Source organism: Drosophila montana, unplaced genomic scaffold, assembly GCF_035044405.1.
Source record: "Drosophila montana isolate Dmon_TW-CO22-7 unplaced genomic scaffold, ASM3504440v1 contig_3468_1, whole genome shotgun sequence".
Classification (NCBI taxonomy): domain Eukaryota; kingdom Metazoa; phylum Arthropoda; class Insecta; order Diptera; family Drosophilidae; genus Drosophila; species Drosophila montana.
The window spans coordinates 963,796-980,116 of NW_026998349.1; the positions used below are offsets into that span (position 1 = coordinate 963,796).

The 16,321-nt window shown below is 43.5% G+C and overlaps 2 protein-coding genes across 2 annotated transcripts; both read right to left on the reverse strand.

The window, feature by feature from the left end:
• Positions 1-1,713: 1,713 nt before the first annotated feature.
• Positions 1,714-5,006, reverse strand: LOC135434978 (putative inorganic phosphate cotransporter). Its single transcript, XM_064691812.1, has 4 exons — positions 4,853-5,006; positions 3,401-3,537; positions 2,268-3,341; positions 1,714-2,190 (listed from the first exon to the last, which is right to left on the reverse strand). Exons 1-4 carry the CDS (start codon positions 4,875-4,877, stop codon positions 1,981-1,983), a joined length of 1,446 nt encoding a protein of 481 aa, XP_064547882.1. The 5' UTR covers positions 4,878-5,006; the 3' UTR covers positions 1,714-1,980.
• Positions 5,007-8,911: 3,905 nt separating this feature from the next.
• Positions 8,912-15,282, reverse strand: BubR1 (Bub1-related kinase). Its single transcript, XM_064691721.1, has 5 exons — positions 14,848-15,282; positions 14,398-14,787; positions 10,883-14,341; positions 10,569-10,816; positions 8,912-9,673 (listed from the first exon to the last, which is right to left on the reverse strand). Exons 1-5 carry the CDS (start codon positions 15,166-15,168, stop codon positions 9,220-9,222), a joined length of 4,872 nt encoding a protein of 1,623 aa, XP_064547791.1. The 5' UTR covers positions 15,169-15,282; the 3' UTR covers positions 8,912-9,219.
• Between the last annotated feature and the right edge of the window lie 1,039 nt (positions 15,283-16,321).

Genomic DNA, 16,321 nt, shown 5'->3' on the forward strand with positions numbered 1-16,321 from the left:
TATATAGAATATAGAATATAGAATATAGAATATAGAATATAGAATATAGTATATAGAATATAGAATATAGAATATAGAATATAGAATATAGAATATAGAATATAGAATATAGAATATAGAATATAGAATATAGAATATAGAATATAGAATATAGAATATAGAATATAGAATATAGAATATAGAATATAGAATATAGAATATAGAATATAGAATATAGAATATAGAATATAGAATATAGTATATAGAATATAGAATATAGAATATAGAATATAGAATATAGAATATAGAATATAGAATATAGAATATAGAATATAGAATATAGAATATAGAATATAGAATATAGAATATAGAATATAGAATATAGAATATAGAATATAGAATATAGAATATAGAATATAGAATATAGAATATAGAATATAGAATATAGAATATAGAATATAGAATATAGAATATAGAATATAGAATATAGAATATAGAATATAGAATATAGAATATAGAATATAGAATATAGAATATAGAATATAGAATATAGAATATAGAATATAGAATATAGAATATAGAATATAGAATATAGAATATAGAATATAGAATATAGAATATAGAATATAGAATATAGAATATAGAATATAGAATATAGAATATAGAATATAGAATATAGAATATAGAATATAGAATATAGAATATAGAATATAGAATATAGAATATAGAATATAGAATATAGAATATAGAATATAGAATATAGAATATAGAATATAGAATATAGAATATAGAATATAGAATATAGAATATAGAATATAGAATATAGAATATAGAATATAGAATATAGAATATAGAATATAGAATATAGAATATAGAATATAGAATATAGAATATAGAATATAGAATATAGAATATAGAATATAGAATATAGAATATAGAATATAGAATATATAGTTGAAAGGTATATAAGAAAGAGGGGAATGCTTTTGAACTGCGACACCTGCATTCTCTCAGACCAAATTCGTTTGCTGCTTTTGTATTTCTGGCTGACTAGTGTAAATACACGCATGTGTGTGTGCGTGTGTGGGTGTATGGAAGTGGTCGTTTATGACTTGTCTTTGGCTGCCGTCCGCTGTGGGCAATTCAAATGAATTTTTGTGCGCCGCTCAACGTTTTTAATTGAAAAACATGTTCGTTTTGGTTTCGGCATGGTTTTTCAAGCTCGGGAGAGGGAAAACAAGCCGCCACATGCCACTTGCCACTTGCCGCACGCTGGCTGTAAGCCGCTGGGGTCTGGCGCTGCGGCTTGGCCTTGTTGGGGCTGCTGCGGCTGCTGCTGCTGCTGCTGTTGGCCATGTCCATGCTGGCTGCTGGCTGCTGGCTGCTGGCAAACAATTGCCGGACGCAGAAACGTACTGTGCGCACGCGTTCGTGCATAAATTCCGCCAAGTGTCCATTTTTCTGATTTGTGTGCAAAGTTTCGGGTTTTTCTTCATTTTTTTTTTTGGAATTTCTTTCATTTTTGGCATTGAGTGACTGAAAGTCTGCTGGCCATGCAAATGCGTGTGGCCCAAAATACCAAAAATAGAAAATGAATTCATTCAAAAGCAGAAATAGTAGTAAGAATTTTCTATTACATTTTGCGGTAGCCCAAGCAGCAGCCGCAGCAGCAGCAGCAGAATTGGAAGACGCTGGAAAAATGCGCGCAAACAAGAAATTAAAATGCTGGCAAAAAACGTTTAAAGAATTTTTAATTAAAAATCAACGCTGTTGTCCGCAAAAAGTGACTACAATTCGGTTTAATCAACGCTTAACCACATTTTGCGGCCACGACAAGTTTCGGTCCATGCCAAATATATATATATATATATATATAGATACGTATACGTAATGTATGTATTGCGCATACGCCGCGTGCCACGCGGCATATTAATTTGTTGCTTAATTCTCTACTTAGCTTAAGTTCTCACAGCTTATCTTCTGCTTGCATTTGATATTTACTTAGATTTCCTTTTCGCCTTTCAGCTTGCCTTTCGTGAGCTCAAGCGACAGCTGCGGCTGCGGCTGCTGCTCGGCATCGCGCGGGCCAAGGAAATCGACCGCATCCCAGGGCTGCTGGTCGGTGGTGCCCCAAATGATGTACACCAAGTTGCCAAAGAAGAAGACAATGGCCGTCAAGGCGAACACGATTTGCCACTGGCTGCGCGAACTCTGAACAAGAGAAAATTTAACCAAAACAAAAGGCGTTCACAATAGTTGTCGGACGGCATGTGGTCGGTTCAACTTACGGGCTCGGTGACAATGACGCCCACCAGCAGCGGCGTTAGAAGCGGAAAAATGTTGCCCACACCGTTGACAATGGCCATTAGCATGCCGGAATGATTGGGTGACATGTCGATGATGGTTAGAATGCTGCCAATGCCGGAGCCGGCATTGAGGCCCGCATTAATTGTCATCAAAGCAATGGCCAGGCCCGTTTGGCTTTTGTCGAGGAAACCGATGCCAATCAGCGCAGCGGCCGGACCCCAATAGGATATCGTATTGATGGACTTGCGCAGCGTCGTCAGCGACATCCACTGGCGGGACATGGCGATATCGGCAAATGCCAGATAGACATACGACATGCACCACATGGCCAGGAACGGCAGCGCTGAGAATAGGGCATTGCTCTTGATATCCATCTCGAGCACGCCGTGCATATAGGCCGGCGTCTGCAGCTGCATTGTGGAGTTCGCCCAGCCCTGGGCGCTGCGCACTATCAGCAGAGCATAGAACGGCACCGAGGTCCAAATCGCACGCCACGGTATCGGTATTTTCTGGGCGTGGAAGCCATCATTGCGCTTCATCGAACGCTCGATATACACACGCTCGTCGAGTCCCACCAAACGTGAGCTGGGCGCATTGTTGGCGCTCAGCAGCAGCCAGACTACGCACCAGATGCCGCACAGTCCGGCCGAGACATACGATATGCCCGGCCAGCCCATCGAGCTGTTGGCAATCAGGCCGCTAATAGCCATGGCCAGAACCGAGCCGCAATCGGCGCCCGAGTAGGCAAAGACGCCCAAACGATTCCGATCCTTGGGCGGTGACCATTTGGCCAAATGCTCGTGTATGCACGGAAAGATTAGTCCCTGGAACAGACCCATCACAATGCGCAGCACACTGAACGCCACCCAGCCGCCCCAGCCGATGCAGTAGGGCGTCACAGCGCTCAGCACGGCGGTGGCACAGGTGGGTATAAAGAGCACCTGCTTGGCGCCAAAGCGACGCACCAGAAACCCAGCCGGAAACTGGGTAATTATGTAGCCCCAGTAAAAGCTGGACAGTATGTAGGATCTCTGCGCCTCCGACCAGTCGTATTCCTGCAAGCAGACATGACTTTAGCCAGCTACACTAGAATTTGAATTTAAGTACTGCATACCGGAAAGTCTGGATTGGAGGTCGCGGCATCCGTCATGGCCACGACGGCCACGCTGACATTGAGCCGGGCTATGTAATTGACGACAATCGCAAAGAAGAGCAGCGCTGCCTGCAGATGTCGTATGCCAATAAATGGGCCTTAGAGAGAGAGAGAGAGACGGAGAGGGGAGGATTGATAAGTTTTATTAATAATAATAACATTTCGTAATAAATATGGCTCGTAATACGGGAAAGATTGGGGTAGGTTATGTGAGGCTATATGGTTTACGTGTATATAATATAATAATTTATTATATTATATTATATTATATTATATTATATTATATTATATTATATTATATTACATTATATTATATTATATTACATTATATTACAAATTATTATATATTATTATATTATATTATTTATTCTTTGAATTATTGTGAAATATGTCTTCTATATATTTTAAAGATTTCTTAACCATCAACAAAATTTACAAAAATTATTCAAATATTATAAATACATATACATTAATTATTCAAATATTATAAATAATTATAATATTAATACACACATTCCCCCTTTTGTAAATCCTATAAAGATTGTTTTCTATCTATCAACTCACTAACCACGCTATATTATTTTATAATGCCGCATTTGCTGTTCATAGAAGAAGTTACAGGGCATCCGCTAGTCGAGCACGCCCCCCGCACTATATCACCTTTTACTTGTTTATTATGCAGCAAATGTCGCGTGCTTTGCTTGAAAAGCATTTGTAAATATATGCACAAAGTTTTGTATACTGATATCGAGTTTAGTTTAAATTGGGCCAGTTCGACTTGTTGGTGGGGCATTAAAATTTTGAGTGGGTCACAAATTCCAAAAATTATCAACTTCAACAGCACTGCAATTAATACTAAACATTTATAGAAACAATATAAAGGAAATATTTAGCGTAAATTTAGAACTTATACTTTGCTGATGTCATTTGTTAAGCATGTGTTTAAATTGAAGAGTCGTAGAAAAAATATTCAAGTTTTGAGTATTTGTTAAATAATATTATAAACAAATGATTAAGAATCGATAAGGTCAATTTGTGGGCGTTGTATTCAACTTTGAGAAAAAAGGCGACAATTGATAACAACTTTGTTTTCCAACTATCTCAGATTAGTCTAATAAAATAGACAGCCATTAAATTTAGTTATTAACAAACTTATTAATTCGTAACACATTTTAACAAGTCAATGTTTAATCAAACATAATTTATGCATTGGTTTAAAGGACATACAAATTATTTTATGTATTTCCTTTCATCACTTTTTTACACACATTTAATATACATTTATTTCATTTGAGTATTATTTGTTATATTAATTATAAAACACATTAAAATTGCATTTTCAAGGTCACAAAACTCTTTTGATTCTTTCCACTTGACCTATCAAATTCTTTCTGCACACGCAACGATATTCACCTGTATTTTCAACGGACACGCTCATTTAGTCAAATGAATTACACGCTACGCGACAGTAACTCAACTTTTACGATTATATTTTATTGTTTTATAAATGAAAAAAAAAAACTGGCTTCCCCAGAGACAGACGAGAAAACACGAAACGTCCACGCGTGTCAATATCTGAAATACGTCTGGCGCATTTTTGAATGCTCCGTCTCGGATATACTTGCTATGGAATTCCATAAAAAACTACAAGTGCCAGACATTTATTAGCGCAATTAGACTTGCTGACTGGGCTTAACTCGGTGTTCCTTGATATATGTATATGTTTTATCATGCGTCTGATTAAGCGAACGATAACCGCACTCGCATTTAATTGCCCTGCCTGCATATACGATCGCCAAATACCAAGCTATAGGCCTGACGACTTTGTATAAACTATTGCATTTTACCACATAACGATAACATACTGTAGTATAGCATTTAAGGCTAGCATATGATTATTACAAGTGACTGGCAGTATGGCAAACAACTTTGATAGCATCTCTTGTTGGGTAATAATTGCTAATTATCGAAAGTGAATCTACAAAAAATTTGAAAAATGCAACAATAACTAAAAAAACACGCCGGAACACTTACAAAAACAGATTGCCGAAGTTTAAATACCCTAACAGATAGGCCTTGCTCTCTACTGAAACTCTGTTTCCAACCGATTCTCCCTATGGATACTATATGATATAGTAGAGCAATGTTAATAAGATTTTCCTTACATGTTAGGATTTTAATTAATCAAAAGTAAATCTAATAATATAAAAACAAGCCAGAACTTGTATATACACGGGTTGCCGAAGTTTAAATACCCTAACAGATAGGCCTTACTCTCTACTAAAACTCTGTTTCCAACCGATTCTCCCTATGGAGACTATATGATATTGTAGTCAAATTTTAATCAGATTTTCCTAACATGTTAGGATTTTCATTAATCGAAAGTAAATATACAAAAAATTTGAAAAATGCAACAATAATATAAAAACAAGCCAGAACTTGTATTTTAAATACTCTCTCGGCAATGCCTTATATATCCCCAGAGCTTTGTTTTCGTCGATTGTCCCTCTAGGAAATATATGATATAGTAGTCCAATGCAGATAATATTTTAATTACATGTTTGTCGTAGCTTAAATACCCTATCAGATACGCCTTACATATCCCTTAAACTCTATTTCAAATCGATTCTGCCTATAGGAACTAAGATATTGTAATGCAATGTTGATAAGATCTTGTTAATATGTTGGGAGCAGAGCAAAATATGTTGTTGTAGTGCTCGTTTCAAATAGCTGGAAAATAAAACAATTATTATTGACAATTATATTATAATTATATATTAAAATAACGCGACACGATGCGTCCAATTCCACAGATTACATCAATATCTTACCTTCTCACCTGAGATTAGAAACATGCAAAAAACAGCAAACACGATAACAAAAAAAAAAACAACAAAATTAATAAACAACAAGCAAGAGGTTCTAGTCGGGAGCTCCCGACTAGGGGATACCCTGAACCCTCTTCTTCCGACAGGCGATAGGTATGAAATTAAAAATACTTGATGTATATATACTATTCTACAATCTACATGTCAAGTTTGGTGACTCTAGCTCATATAATTTTTTATCGATTATTTGGAAACGGGGCAAGTTATCGAATATCGGAAACAAACTCGATCTGTGCGGGGACTAGGAGGACCTACAGCTAAAATTGCAAGTCTCTATCTCTTATAGGTTTCGAGATCCTTGCGTTCATACATACGGACAGACGGACAGGCGGACAGACGGACGGACGGACAGACGGACAGACGGACGGACATGGCTAGATTAACTCGGATATTGATGCTGATCAAGAATATATACACTTTATGGGGTCGGAGATGCTTCCTTCTGCCTGTTACATACATTTGCACAAATACATAATACCCCTTTTACCCATTTTCAATGGGCTGAGAGTATAAAAAACAAAACAATTAAAGCCAGTTGCTAATTAAGGGAATATTTCTAAAGGCACGATAATATTTTTAGAGAGCTACAACAATTATTATTTATAGACAGCACCAACAAAAGTGCCCATATTTTATATTTAATTTCTATTTTCTAAATTCGTATTTTTCGTTGGAAAACTCCGTTTAATCTAAGGACTCTGAAAGGCTGCCAAGGCAGGCAATATGTGTACATATATGTGTGTGTGTTGGCCTTGCCAACAAAGCAGCTTCTCTAATCTCTCGTATTTTTCTTCTTAAAAGCCATATAACAAAACATTGAACAGGCTAAAATACATATGGCCAATGTTGAGTTTTTCATGTTGTTGGCCAAGGGGCGCGCTTTTAGCCCAGAGCAGCTGCAAAATAAATGTGAATTTCATGAAATAATGGCGCAAAAATGCTTGATGATGCAAAATGCATGATGGCGACTATAGAACCCCACGCCCCCCCTTCCCCCTCCCCCCTCCCCACGACCAGCCATCCTTTAGGGGTTTACTGGCCCGGCTGCTAAGCTGTGCAACTGCAAATGGCTGTGGAAGCTGTGAAAGCTGTGGATGTGGATGTGGATGCGGTCCGAGCAGCAGCTAAGCGGCAAGCAGCTGCCACAATCAAGTCAACAGGAGCCGAAAAACGCACACACACACACATCTGCACATATAGTATATGCATGTGTATGTATGTGCTTATGCATGTACAACAAGCATGACATGGTAAATGGACAGTGTTCATGCCAGCGTGTCTGTATATATATATGTGTGTGTGTGTGTGTGTGTGTCAGGGTCTAAGGTCATTTTCAATTTGCATAAATCATGTATGTCCATGTGAGACCCATGCTGCATTAGTGTGTGCCTGTGTTTGAGTGTGTGAGCGCAAATAAAACCACAACAATTGCTTGGTAAATAAAACTCCAAGGCAGACTTAGAGCAGCAGCTGCTTTAAATTTGCCCGAAAATCTATATGTACCATATATGCATATGCATATATATAATATTTTATCGCCTAATCCTAAAATCAAAGCTGCAACCCACAAAAAAACCAGCTTCCAACTGGATCAGTAAAAACCGGCTGGCACATACACACATACACATACAACAGGTAATTTCCCTCGCCGCTAGGCATTTTAATATAATGGCGGCAGGTTAACAATAAAAAATCCCGGCTCAGTAAAAAACCGGCTGGCAACCCTGGTGCACACACATATAAGGTAATTTCCCTCGCACATACGTATACGCAACGGCCTCAGAATTTTGGTTTGGCTAATCAAAATTTTTGACAAACTGCTCGCAGTGGCAACGCGCGGCCCGCAAAAATTTTGTGCTAACTTAGCAGTTGCAGTCAAAAAGTCAACCGCATGCAATTGTTCTGGCCACGGCTAACAGCAGCCAGCGTGCAAACACAACACCCAGGAGTTGATTTATAAGACTTTCATATGGCGGCGCTTGGCTGGCAGCATTGCCAGACCGTCGCTCGTCTGTTTTGATCATTTGTGAATCATGTCTAGCTGTTTTGACTTTGATTTATATGCTGTGCATATGCACACAACACATGACCACAGGCCCAATTGCGACGCGCACGCAACGACGACAACGACAACAGCTCCGACATCGCCGGAAACGTATATAGCAGCGGTTAGTGTCCAAATATATTTGTATGCGTATATGTATATAAGTACTACTGCCAACTGGCTGGAAAGGACGAGTGCCTGTAAAATGCAAATGGCGCCACATCCACAAAATGCCAGTGCTATAACCCAAATTATTTGATTCAACCAAAAATTGCATTGCACTCGAATTGAGTAGGTGGCCAGACGGTCGGGAGGGGGAGAGGCAAGGCAGCAGGGGCGGGTACGTTGGTTCGGCTGTTATTGCTGCGCTTCAGTTAATGCTCGGTACGCTGCCGCATTGTAAAATTTACGTAAAACCACTTAATTGGGTTGAAATTATTTTGTTTATATGCGCAAAATTGTAAAACAACCGCGACTCTAACGGCACAAAGCGCTCAATTGTGGTTATTTAAAGGATCTCTGAATTGTTGTAAAAGGATATACGCTTAGCAAATAAACATATTTATTAAACAATTCTACCAGACGCGTCTAATTGAAATGCCTTAATCTAGTCTTAGAGGATTAACACAATTCTTGTGGCATATGTTGGTATTTTTGAGTAGTTTTTACAGAAATACCAAAAATATCAGTGTACAAATAATGTGGCAACGTCGTGCAAGACAATTGAATATATGACAGTTACAAAGAGGTGACAAAAAAAAAATGAACATAATTTAATTACATTTTTAATTAATAAACTACAATTTGAACATAGTTATAGATATAAAAGCAACAACTGCAGCCTACACCTAACCGTTCCTTTGCATTATCATGTTAAACTTGGTTATGGCCGCCTCCACATATTTCTCCTTCTCGGCCAGCTCCGATTTGAGCAGCGTACGCAGCTGCTGTAAATTCGGCATGCTGCGACAGTCGCGCACATTGAGCAGCGTACGGAATATGGACTCCCATGTCTGGCGACTGAAATAGCGTGGAAATGCCGTCTTTGGCATCCATATGCCGGCTGGCTGACGTTGTGTTACCTCCATATAACGGCCAAAGAGCAGCACATGCATCACACCAACCAGGCCGAACAAATCCAATTGATACGTCCAGCGGCGCTGTGTGCGCATCTCGATGCATTTGAAGGCATCCTCATTGTGCACATAGTCGAACGTCTGATTGGGCGGAAAAAGTTTGGTGTCAATCGCCACACCAAAGTCAATCAACTGCACACTAAGCTCATTTGCCTGCACGCTCAAGCTGTAAACAGAAGATGCAAAATGTCAAAAGCAATTTGTAAATTCGATTCCCTCTCTTAGTCACAAATTTAGTGGGTGCGAATATATTAAATTCTATTGCTGTAAAGCGGTTTTATAGATGTTTGCGAACAGCTTTGACTAATATATAACTATATATATTTGTTATAAGACACGCTCTGCAACAATTTTGTGAGCTGCAGCTATTTAAATTTTGGGCTAGACTTGTCTTTTCATTAGGTGTACTCCTTCCTATCCTGTATACCGAGAAACATATGCTTAATATATACACTATATATCTAAGTAATAGATATAAGTGTGCTCTAATCGAGTGTGCCCGACTAGAAGATACCCTTCGTGCTTAAATTCGATACAAAAATGTTCAGGGCTTAAAGATGGTATTATGGCTCTTATAATCCTTTTTCTAATCTTATTATCCTATTATATCGCAATTGAAACTAAGGATCAGCCCTAACTAACACCAGGAATTGACCACCAGAAAACAGATTACGCTATGCATAATTATTTTCGCTAACTTTGTAAAAATGACAATAGTTTGTAACACGTTTTCTCCAGCGAACTTTCTCTACCCCTTGTAAAATCGTTGCAGGATACCTTCAGGAACTCCCTGACCATTCCCAAGTATGAGTAGGGGCATAGCTTGCCGGACAGGCTATAAATTACCAACATCGGATCGGTGATTATCCATCACTATCTCTTTATCCTATCTACCTAACACTCTATAAATCTAGTGAACATTTCTTTACTTAATTAATAACTTCTTTCTTTCATTTCTCCCACCTCCATCGTGTCAGTGATGCTATTGTGTATTCTAATAAGACTTTTAGCATTTCATTTTCATAATTTGTTGTACCATTAATAAATAAATAAATACTTACGGTCGCATGAGCAGAAAATTATCGGCCTTGATGTCCGCATGAATGATGTCCAGTGCGTGCAGATGATCGACAATGTCCAACAGTTGACAGCAGAGATGCATCACAACGTGCTCGTCCATATTTTTGCCGGTATGCTTCTTGTACTTGTTGCAGACCGTGATGAGCGAGCCATAATCCGAGAGCTCCGATATATAGACGCTGCTATTGTTGCCCACCAGAGCATAATCAATGTTCATATAGGCGGGAATCTATAAAGAACAGGAATCAGAACTTTAGTTAGATAAATGGGAAAATATCTAGTTTGTAGATAATACCATGTTGTCGTTTTTGAGGCGCGAGTGCACCTCCAGGCAGATATAGTACTCCCAGTAGTTGGTGGGCTTCTCCTGTTTGAAGGCAACCTTTTTGCCCGATTTGCAGTGAATGCCGCTAAATATGGAGCCGTAGGCGCCCTTGCCAATTATTTTGTGCACCTCGAACTGTTCGCCGTTCACCTCCAGCGTGGACTGCGGCAGGACGCGCTTCACATGACCCGTCAGCTGGCAATTGGGCAGCTTTTCGATATACATCGAGAACTCCAGATGATCGAGCAGCGAATTGATGATGTCCACACTGAAGGGGTTCACATTGCCGCTGGCCAGCGTGCTGTTCAGCACGGATTCGTCAAAGCTCGCCTTGGGATGCCGAAATTCCTGCTTGGGCGGCGTGCCAATGCTCGACTCTCGCCAGGAATGGTGCGATTGCTTGGGTGTCACCGGCGTCGCCTTGTAATAAATACTGCGTTCATCGTCCTCGGGCTCGTCCAGAACAATGAGCGGCACGGGCTGGCTAACAGCTGGAGCGGACACTGGAGCGGACACTGGAGCTGCTGCTGCAACTGGAGCTGGCTGCTCCAGGGGCGACTTGCTGCGCTTGCTCGTCTCGGGCAGCAGCGTCGAGTTCTTGATCATGCTAATGTTGCTGGCAAACATTTCGGTGGCGGCATTTAGCTCAAAGTAATCATTGGAGCCTTTGCTGGACTCCGTCTGTGTGCTGGATTTTTCCAAATCCTGCAGAAACTTGAGCTTTGTTGTGCTCTTCGTAGCTGTTGCCGTTGTGGAGCGATTGCCGGACGTGCTTGGCGGCGACGGGCACTTGCTCAGCTCTGTGCAATCCTTCATAAAGGAAGCGGTCAGATGTGCCGGTCCAATTGTCTCCTGGTGATCCAACACCGCAGCGCCTTGTGGCTGCGTTTCGGGCAACGTGCAGTCCAATAGATCAAGCGGCGGCGGCGGAGGCGGTGGCGGCATGTTTGGCAACGATTCATCCAAAAATATTTCGAAATTCTTTGGCGCCACCGTCGCTGGACTCTTAACGGGCACAGGCAGCGGCAGCGGACAGCTGCTCAGGTCCTTCATAAAGGAGGCCGTCAAATGCGCCACACCAATCGTATCCGATTGCGTTTCGGGCAGGGTGCAGTTCATCATGGACGGCACCGCAGGTGGCGGCGGCGGCGGCGGCATGGTCTCATCCAGAAAGATCTCAAATTTCTTTTGTGCCGCCGCTTGAGTTTGTCTATCGCCCAAAGCCGTTGGCTGCTGCGTCTCCGGCACAAAGGAGAGATCCGCCATTAGGGAATCGGCCAGCTTGTTGACGCTGCTCGACGCCTTGCTGCTGGGCTTAAGCCCTGACAGCGCATAGCTCTCATCCTTAAAGACCTCAAAGGAGCTCTTCTTGGCTGGCTCCACTTGCTTCACGGACTTGCTGAACATTTCGGGCGTTTGCTGCTCGCACATGCGCTTCGAGCTGGCCGCGAAAAGCGGCGAGCCGAATGTCTTTGTCTTGGGCGGCGTCTTGGCGAACAGCCCGCACAGGTCGTCGTCATCGTCGTATTCCGTTGGCAGCTGCGGCACCGACGGCAGCGGCAGCTGCGATGCATTCGCCATGTCCGGCAAAGTGAGCGGCAGCTTGGGCAACGTTTCCGTTTTGTCCTCCTGGTAGCAGGCCATCAACGGCTTGGGCACCGTTTCCGTTTTGTCCTCCTGAAAGCGCAGCGACTTCAGCAGCGGCACACTGGGCGCATTCGGCTCCCAGAGCTCGAGGCGCTGGAAATTACCAGCCGCTGTCGACTCCTCGCCCACCACGGACAGCTCGCTGACCATTTGTCGCTGCAGACGCGTCGGCCCCGGCGTGCTGCTAAGCATAAAGGCTGTCGCCTGCAAGCTGGGCGATGTGCTGTTCGTGTTGGATGTGGTCGATGTGGTGCTGGTCAGTGTGGATTTGGTGGTGCCATTTGTGGCGCCCGTACCATGCTCCGATGTCTCCAGTATGGTCGATAGCTGCTTGCGCAGCATGGGCGACACCGTCTGACCAGCGGCTACGACCGCCGTGTCCGGCTCGGTTGGCTCCTCGCTCGCGGGCGGCAATGGAGCAGCTGGTGCTGCTGGCGGCGGCGGCGTCTCCTTGAGTAGGGTGCCGAATTGTCGTGCCGGCGCCTGTTTATGTGGCGCTTTCGGCGTGCTCACCGCCTGCGACTTAATGAATATGTTAAACATTTGCGTCGAACACGTCTCATCTGCATCAAAGAAAGCGCTGGGCGCGGGCTTCACTGCAGCCGGCGGCGGCGGCGGCATGGCATCATCTTCGAATATTTCAATTTTGCGCGTGGGCGGCGCAGGCATCACAAACTTATCCTCGGCGGGAGATGTAACAGCTAGGATTGGGTTGGGAGTCGGAGTTGGAGCCACAATTTCAGTTGGAATTGGCGGCAAGGCTTCCGCAGCAGGATCTTCCCATATTGGAATGGCAAGGGGTTCAGGTGTTTTTGTCTGCTCAACCTGCTGCTGCTGCATTAGCTGCTCTTCCTCTGCCTCCTTGTCCTCGTCTTCCTCCATGACACAGGATATGCGCGGCATAATCGACTTCCGGCTCGAGCCCGGCTGCAAATTGGGAAAGAAACTCTTGCGTCGCGGCATTTGCTCGCCCGGCAGGCAGACCGTCTCCTCCATGTCCATGACGCCGCGCTTTGTGATAAGTTTCTGGCGCCACTTGGCCACCAGCAGCTCCTCCAGCTGATACTCCTGCTGCTCCTCATCATTGTAGACCTTGTCCAGCAGCGCAGCTAAAGACGGCACCGCCGGCGGCTTGTAATATGCATCCAGCTCGTCGCGTGCCTGCGGCTTGGATACGCTGGCAAAGTTGGGATAGCGACGCACGCCAAAGGCACCACCATTGCCCCACCAGGCCTCGTTGCGCAGCACATACGGATGCTGTTCGTTGCGACGCCTGAACCAGCAATAGGCACGATACTCCTCGGGCGAGAACTCCATATTGGGACGCGGATAGAGCATGCATTTGTTGTAGCAGGGCAGCGTATTCGTGTCCGGCTCATCCTCAATGGTCACCGGTGTTACCCAAGGCTCTTGTGGTGTATTTTTCGGCTTAAAGTTGGGTGGATATTTGAACGCCTTTAGCGTATTGCCATCGGGATCCACAATGGGCGGCAGCGTCTTCTCGTCCACGTGTATGGGAAAGGCCGGATCGTGTGCGGCCGTGGCGGCAAAGATTTTGCCATGCTTGTGCGGCTTGCTCCAGGCTATCGGCTCTTTGAGATTCTCCTGCTGGCGTGCTGCATCGATTATGGAACGCAGACTGGATTTGCCGTCCGCCGGCGGCGTCTCTGGCTCAGCGATTGGCGGCGGTGGCGGCACATTGAGATCCGCGTTCTCATCGTTGAACACCTCCAGCTGACGGTTGGCATTGCGACCCGCTCGACTGGTGCTGGCTCCAGTGTTCTGGAATGAAAACGGCTTTAGTTTCCTTTAATTTTTGTTTATTTTTTGCAACTTACGTGCACCACGCCGGGCATATTACTCCTGATAGCGGCGCCCGTGCGCACGCTGCCGACGGTGAGCGTATTCTTGCGTTTCTGGCCATGCAGCGAACGCAATGCCAGGCGGCGATCGTTGAGCTCCTGTGTGACAGCAGTTGTCTCCTCGCCCTCGCTGTAGAGCATGCGCTGAGCGACCGTGTAGCCGAAATGCTGTTGCGCCTCCTTGAGCTCCTCCAGCGGCTCGGCGCGGCACTCAACGCCCAGGCGAAAGATTTCGTTGGCTTTGCGCATATTCCCACTCAGATCGTAGCTGTAGGCCCAGGCTATATAGAAATCCGCCAGCATAGTGCCAATGCCGCTGTTGTACATCTGCTGATAGCACTCGATCTGATCGCCCTGGCTGCCCATCTGTCAAACAAAGGAGCTGTTATATTTTATCAAGGCCCCAGCTTGCCGTCACAGACTTACGAATTTGATGAACAACTTGATCAGGCGTGGATCCTGTTTGTAGCGCTCGTCCTGCTCGAAGCGTGTCAGGCATTTGTGCATGACCTTTTGCAGGCCGGAATTGCTGCCGCCCGCCGGATAGCTCTGCTCAATCCAGCATATGTAGGCATACCATGGCTCCAGCGGATCGTCGCCAGTGTAGTTCTTGATGTCCAGCTCCAGCTGCTTGCGCTGCGCGTTCAGCTCCTGTGAGGCGTCCTGGCATAGCGATGCCTGCAGAAGGCTGATATTGCGCCCACTTGCCAAGGGCTGTATGTTCTCCTTGGCATTGTCGAAATCCATTGTTTTTCGAATATACTTAACTTGAATAAACAGTAAACTATGTAAAACAAGTCAGCAAGTAAAACCAAAATGCAAGAGAAAACCGCGCGCACAAAAGGCAAACGACGCTTATTTTAATTGAATGGCGGCGCTGCTATCGCAAATAATCGATAACATTTTCGATAGAATTAGTTTAAAATCATAAGCTTGGTACGCTGCAACAGTTGCTCAACCAGACAGAGTTGCCAGGCTGTTAAATTGGCCGTTAAGTTTCAAAATGGGAGGATTCTAGAATTTTAAATTTCTTATGATAATCAAAATAATAAAACCAAACAAATGATGTGAACAATAATAAAACTGCATGGCTCAAAATAAGTTTAAGAAAAATAATAGAAATAGAACGAAAACACTTTGACTAAGCATTTACCGGCAGCCCTGGCCATATATTTGGTAGCCCTCGTTCAAACATAACGGCAAATTCGCGGTCAGCTGAAATGGAATTGAATTTAATTATTGTCTAAGGCAAGGATTTATTATAAATCTTTAGCAATGTCCAGCATAGTATATATTAGCTCAGACGAAGACTCTGATGTAACTATACCCTTCGACTTGCCAGCAGAGCGCTTGAAAAACAGAACCGCAATCAAAAACGAAAACGCTTCAAAAAAAACAGCAACAAAATCGACACAAACTTTTCATGTAAATCATTTAATTAAAATGGAACACGAATATGCCAAAAACTACGAACGCCTTAAATGCGCAACAAATAAGCTGCGCAAACTACTCCGCGAGCAACCGGCAAAATTAACAGGCACCCGGATTCTAGACGAATTAACGCGCATTTGGGAGCTGGACAAGCGCTGGGACTGGGAGCTGAGCGTCTACCAAGCGCAGCGCCAGACCCAAAGCCCCAAGGCCGAAACGGCGCTAACGCCGGACGAGCTGCTGGCCAACATCAAGCGCAAACGCTGGTGCCACACCTGCCTCAATGCGGCGCACATCGGCGAGGAGAGGCTGCTGGCCAAGTACTTCTGCAGCATCGAGTGCCAGCTGGAGTACTATAATCCATAAGTCGTCCAATTGCCAATTAATACTTATTTATAATTAATTTATAATTCACATAAAACTCTCTGCAAACTCTGTGCATTGTTTTTGCAATACGATTGCGGATCGT

Coding starts and splice junctions, on each gene's coding strand:
- BubR1 (XM_064691721.1), bottom strand. CDS start 15,168: ATGGATTTCGACAATGCCAAGGAGAACATACAGCCCTTGGCAAGTGGG. Junction 10,817..10,882: donor GCCTCAAAAACGACAACATG/GTATTATCTACA, acceptor TGTTCTTTATAG/ATTCCCGCCTATATGAACAT. Junction 9,674..10,568: donor AATTTTCTGCTCATGCGACC/GTAAGTATTTAT, acceptor TTCTGTTTACAG/CTTGAGCGTGCAGGCAAATG.
- LOC135434978 (XM_064691812.1), bottom strand. CDS start 4,877: ATGAGCGTGTCCGTTGAAAATACAG. Junction 3,538..4,852: donor CGTGTCCGTTGAAAATACAG/GTGAATATCGTT, acceptor TCTCTCTCTAAG/GCCCATTTATTGGCATACGA. Junction 2,191..2,267: donor GCGTCATTGTCACCGAGCCC/GTAAGTTGAACC, acceptor TCTCTTGTTCAG/AGTTCGCGCAGCCAGTGGCA.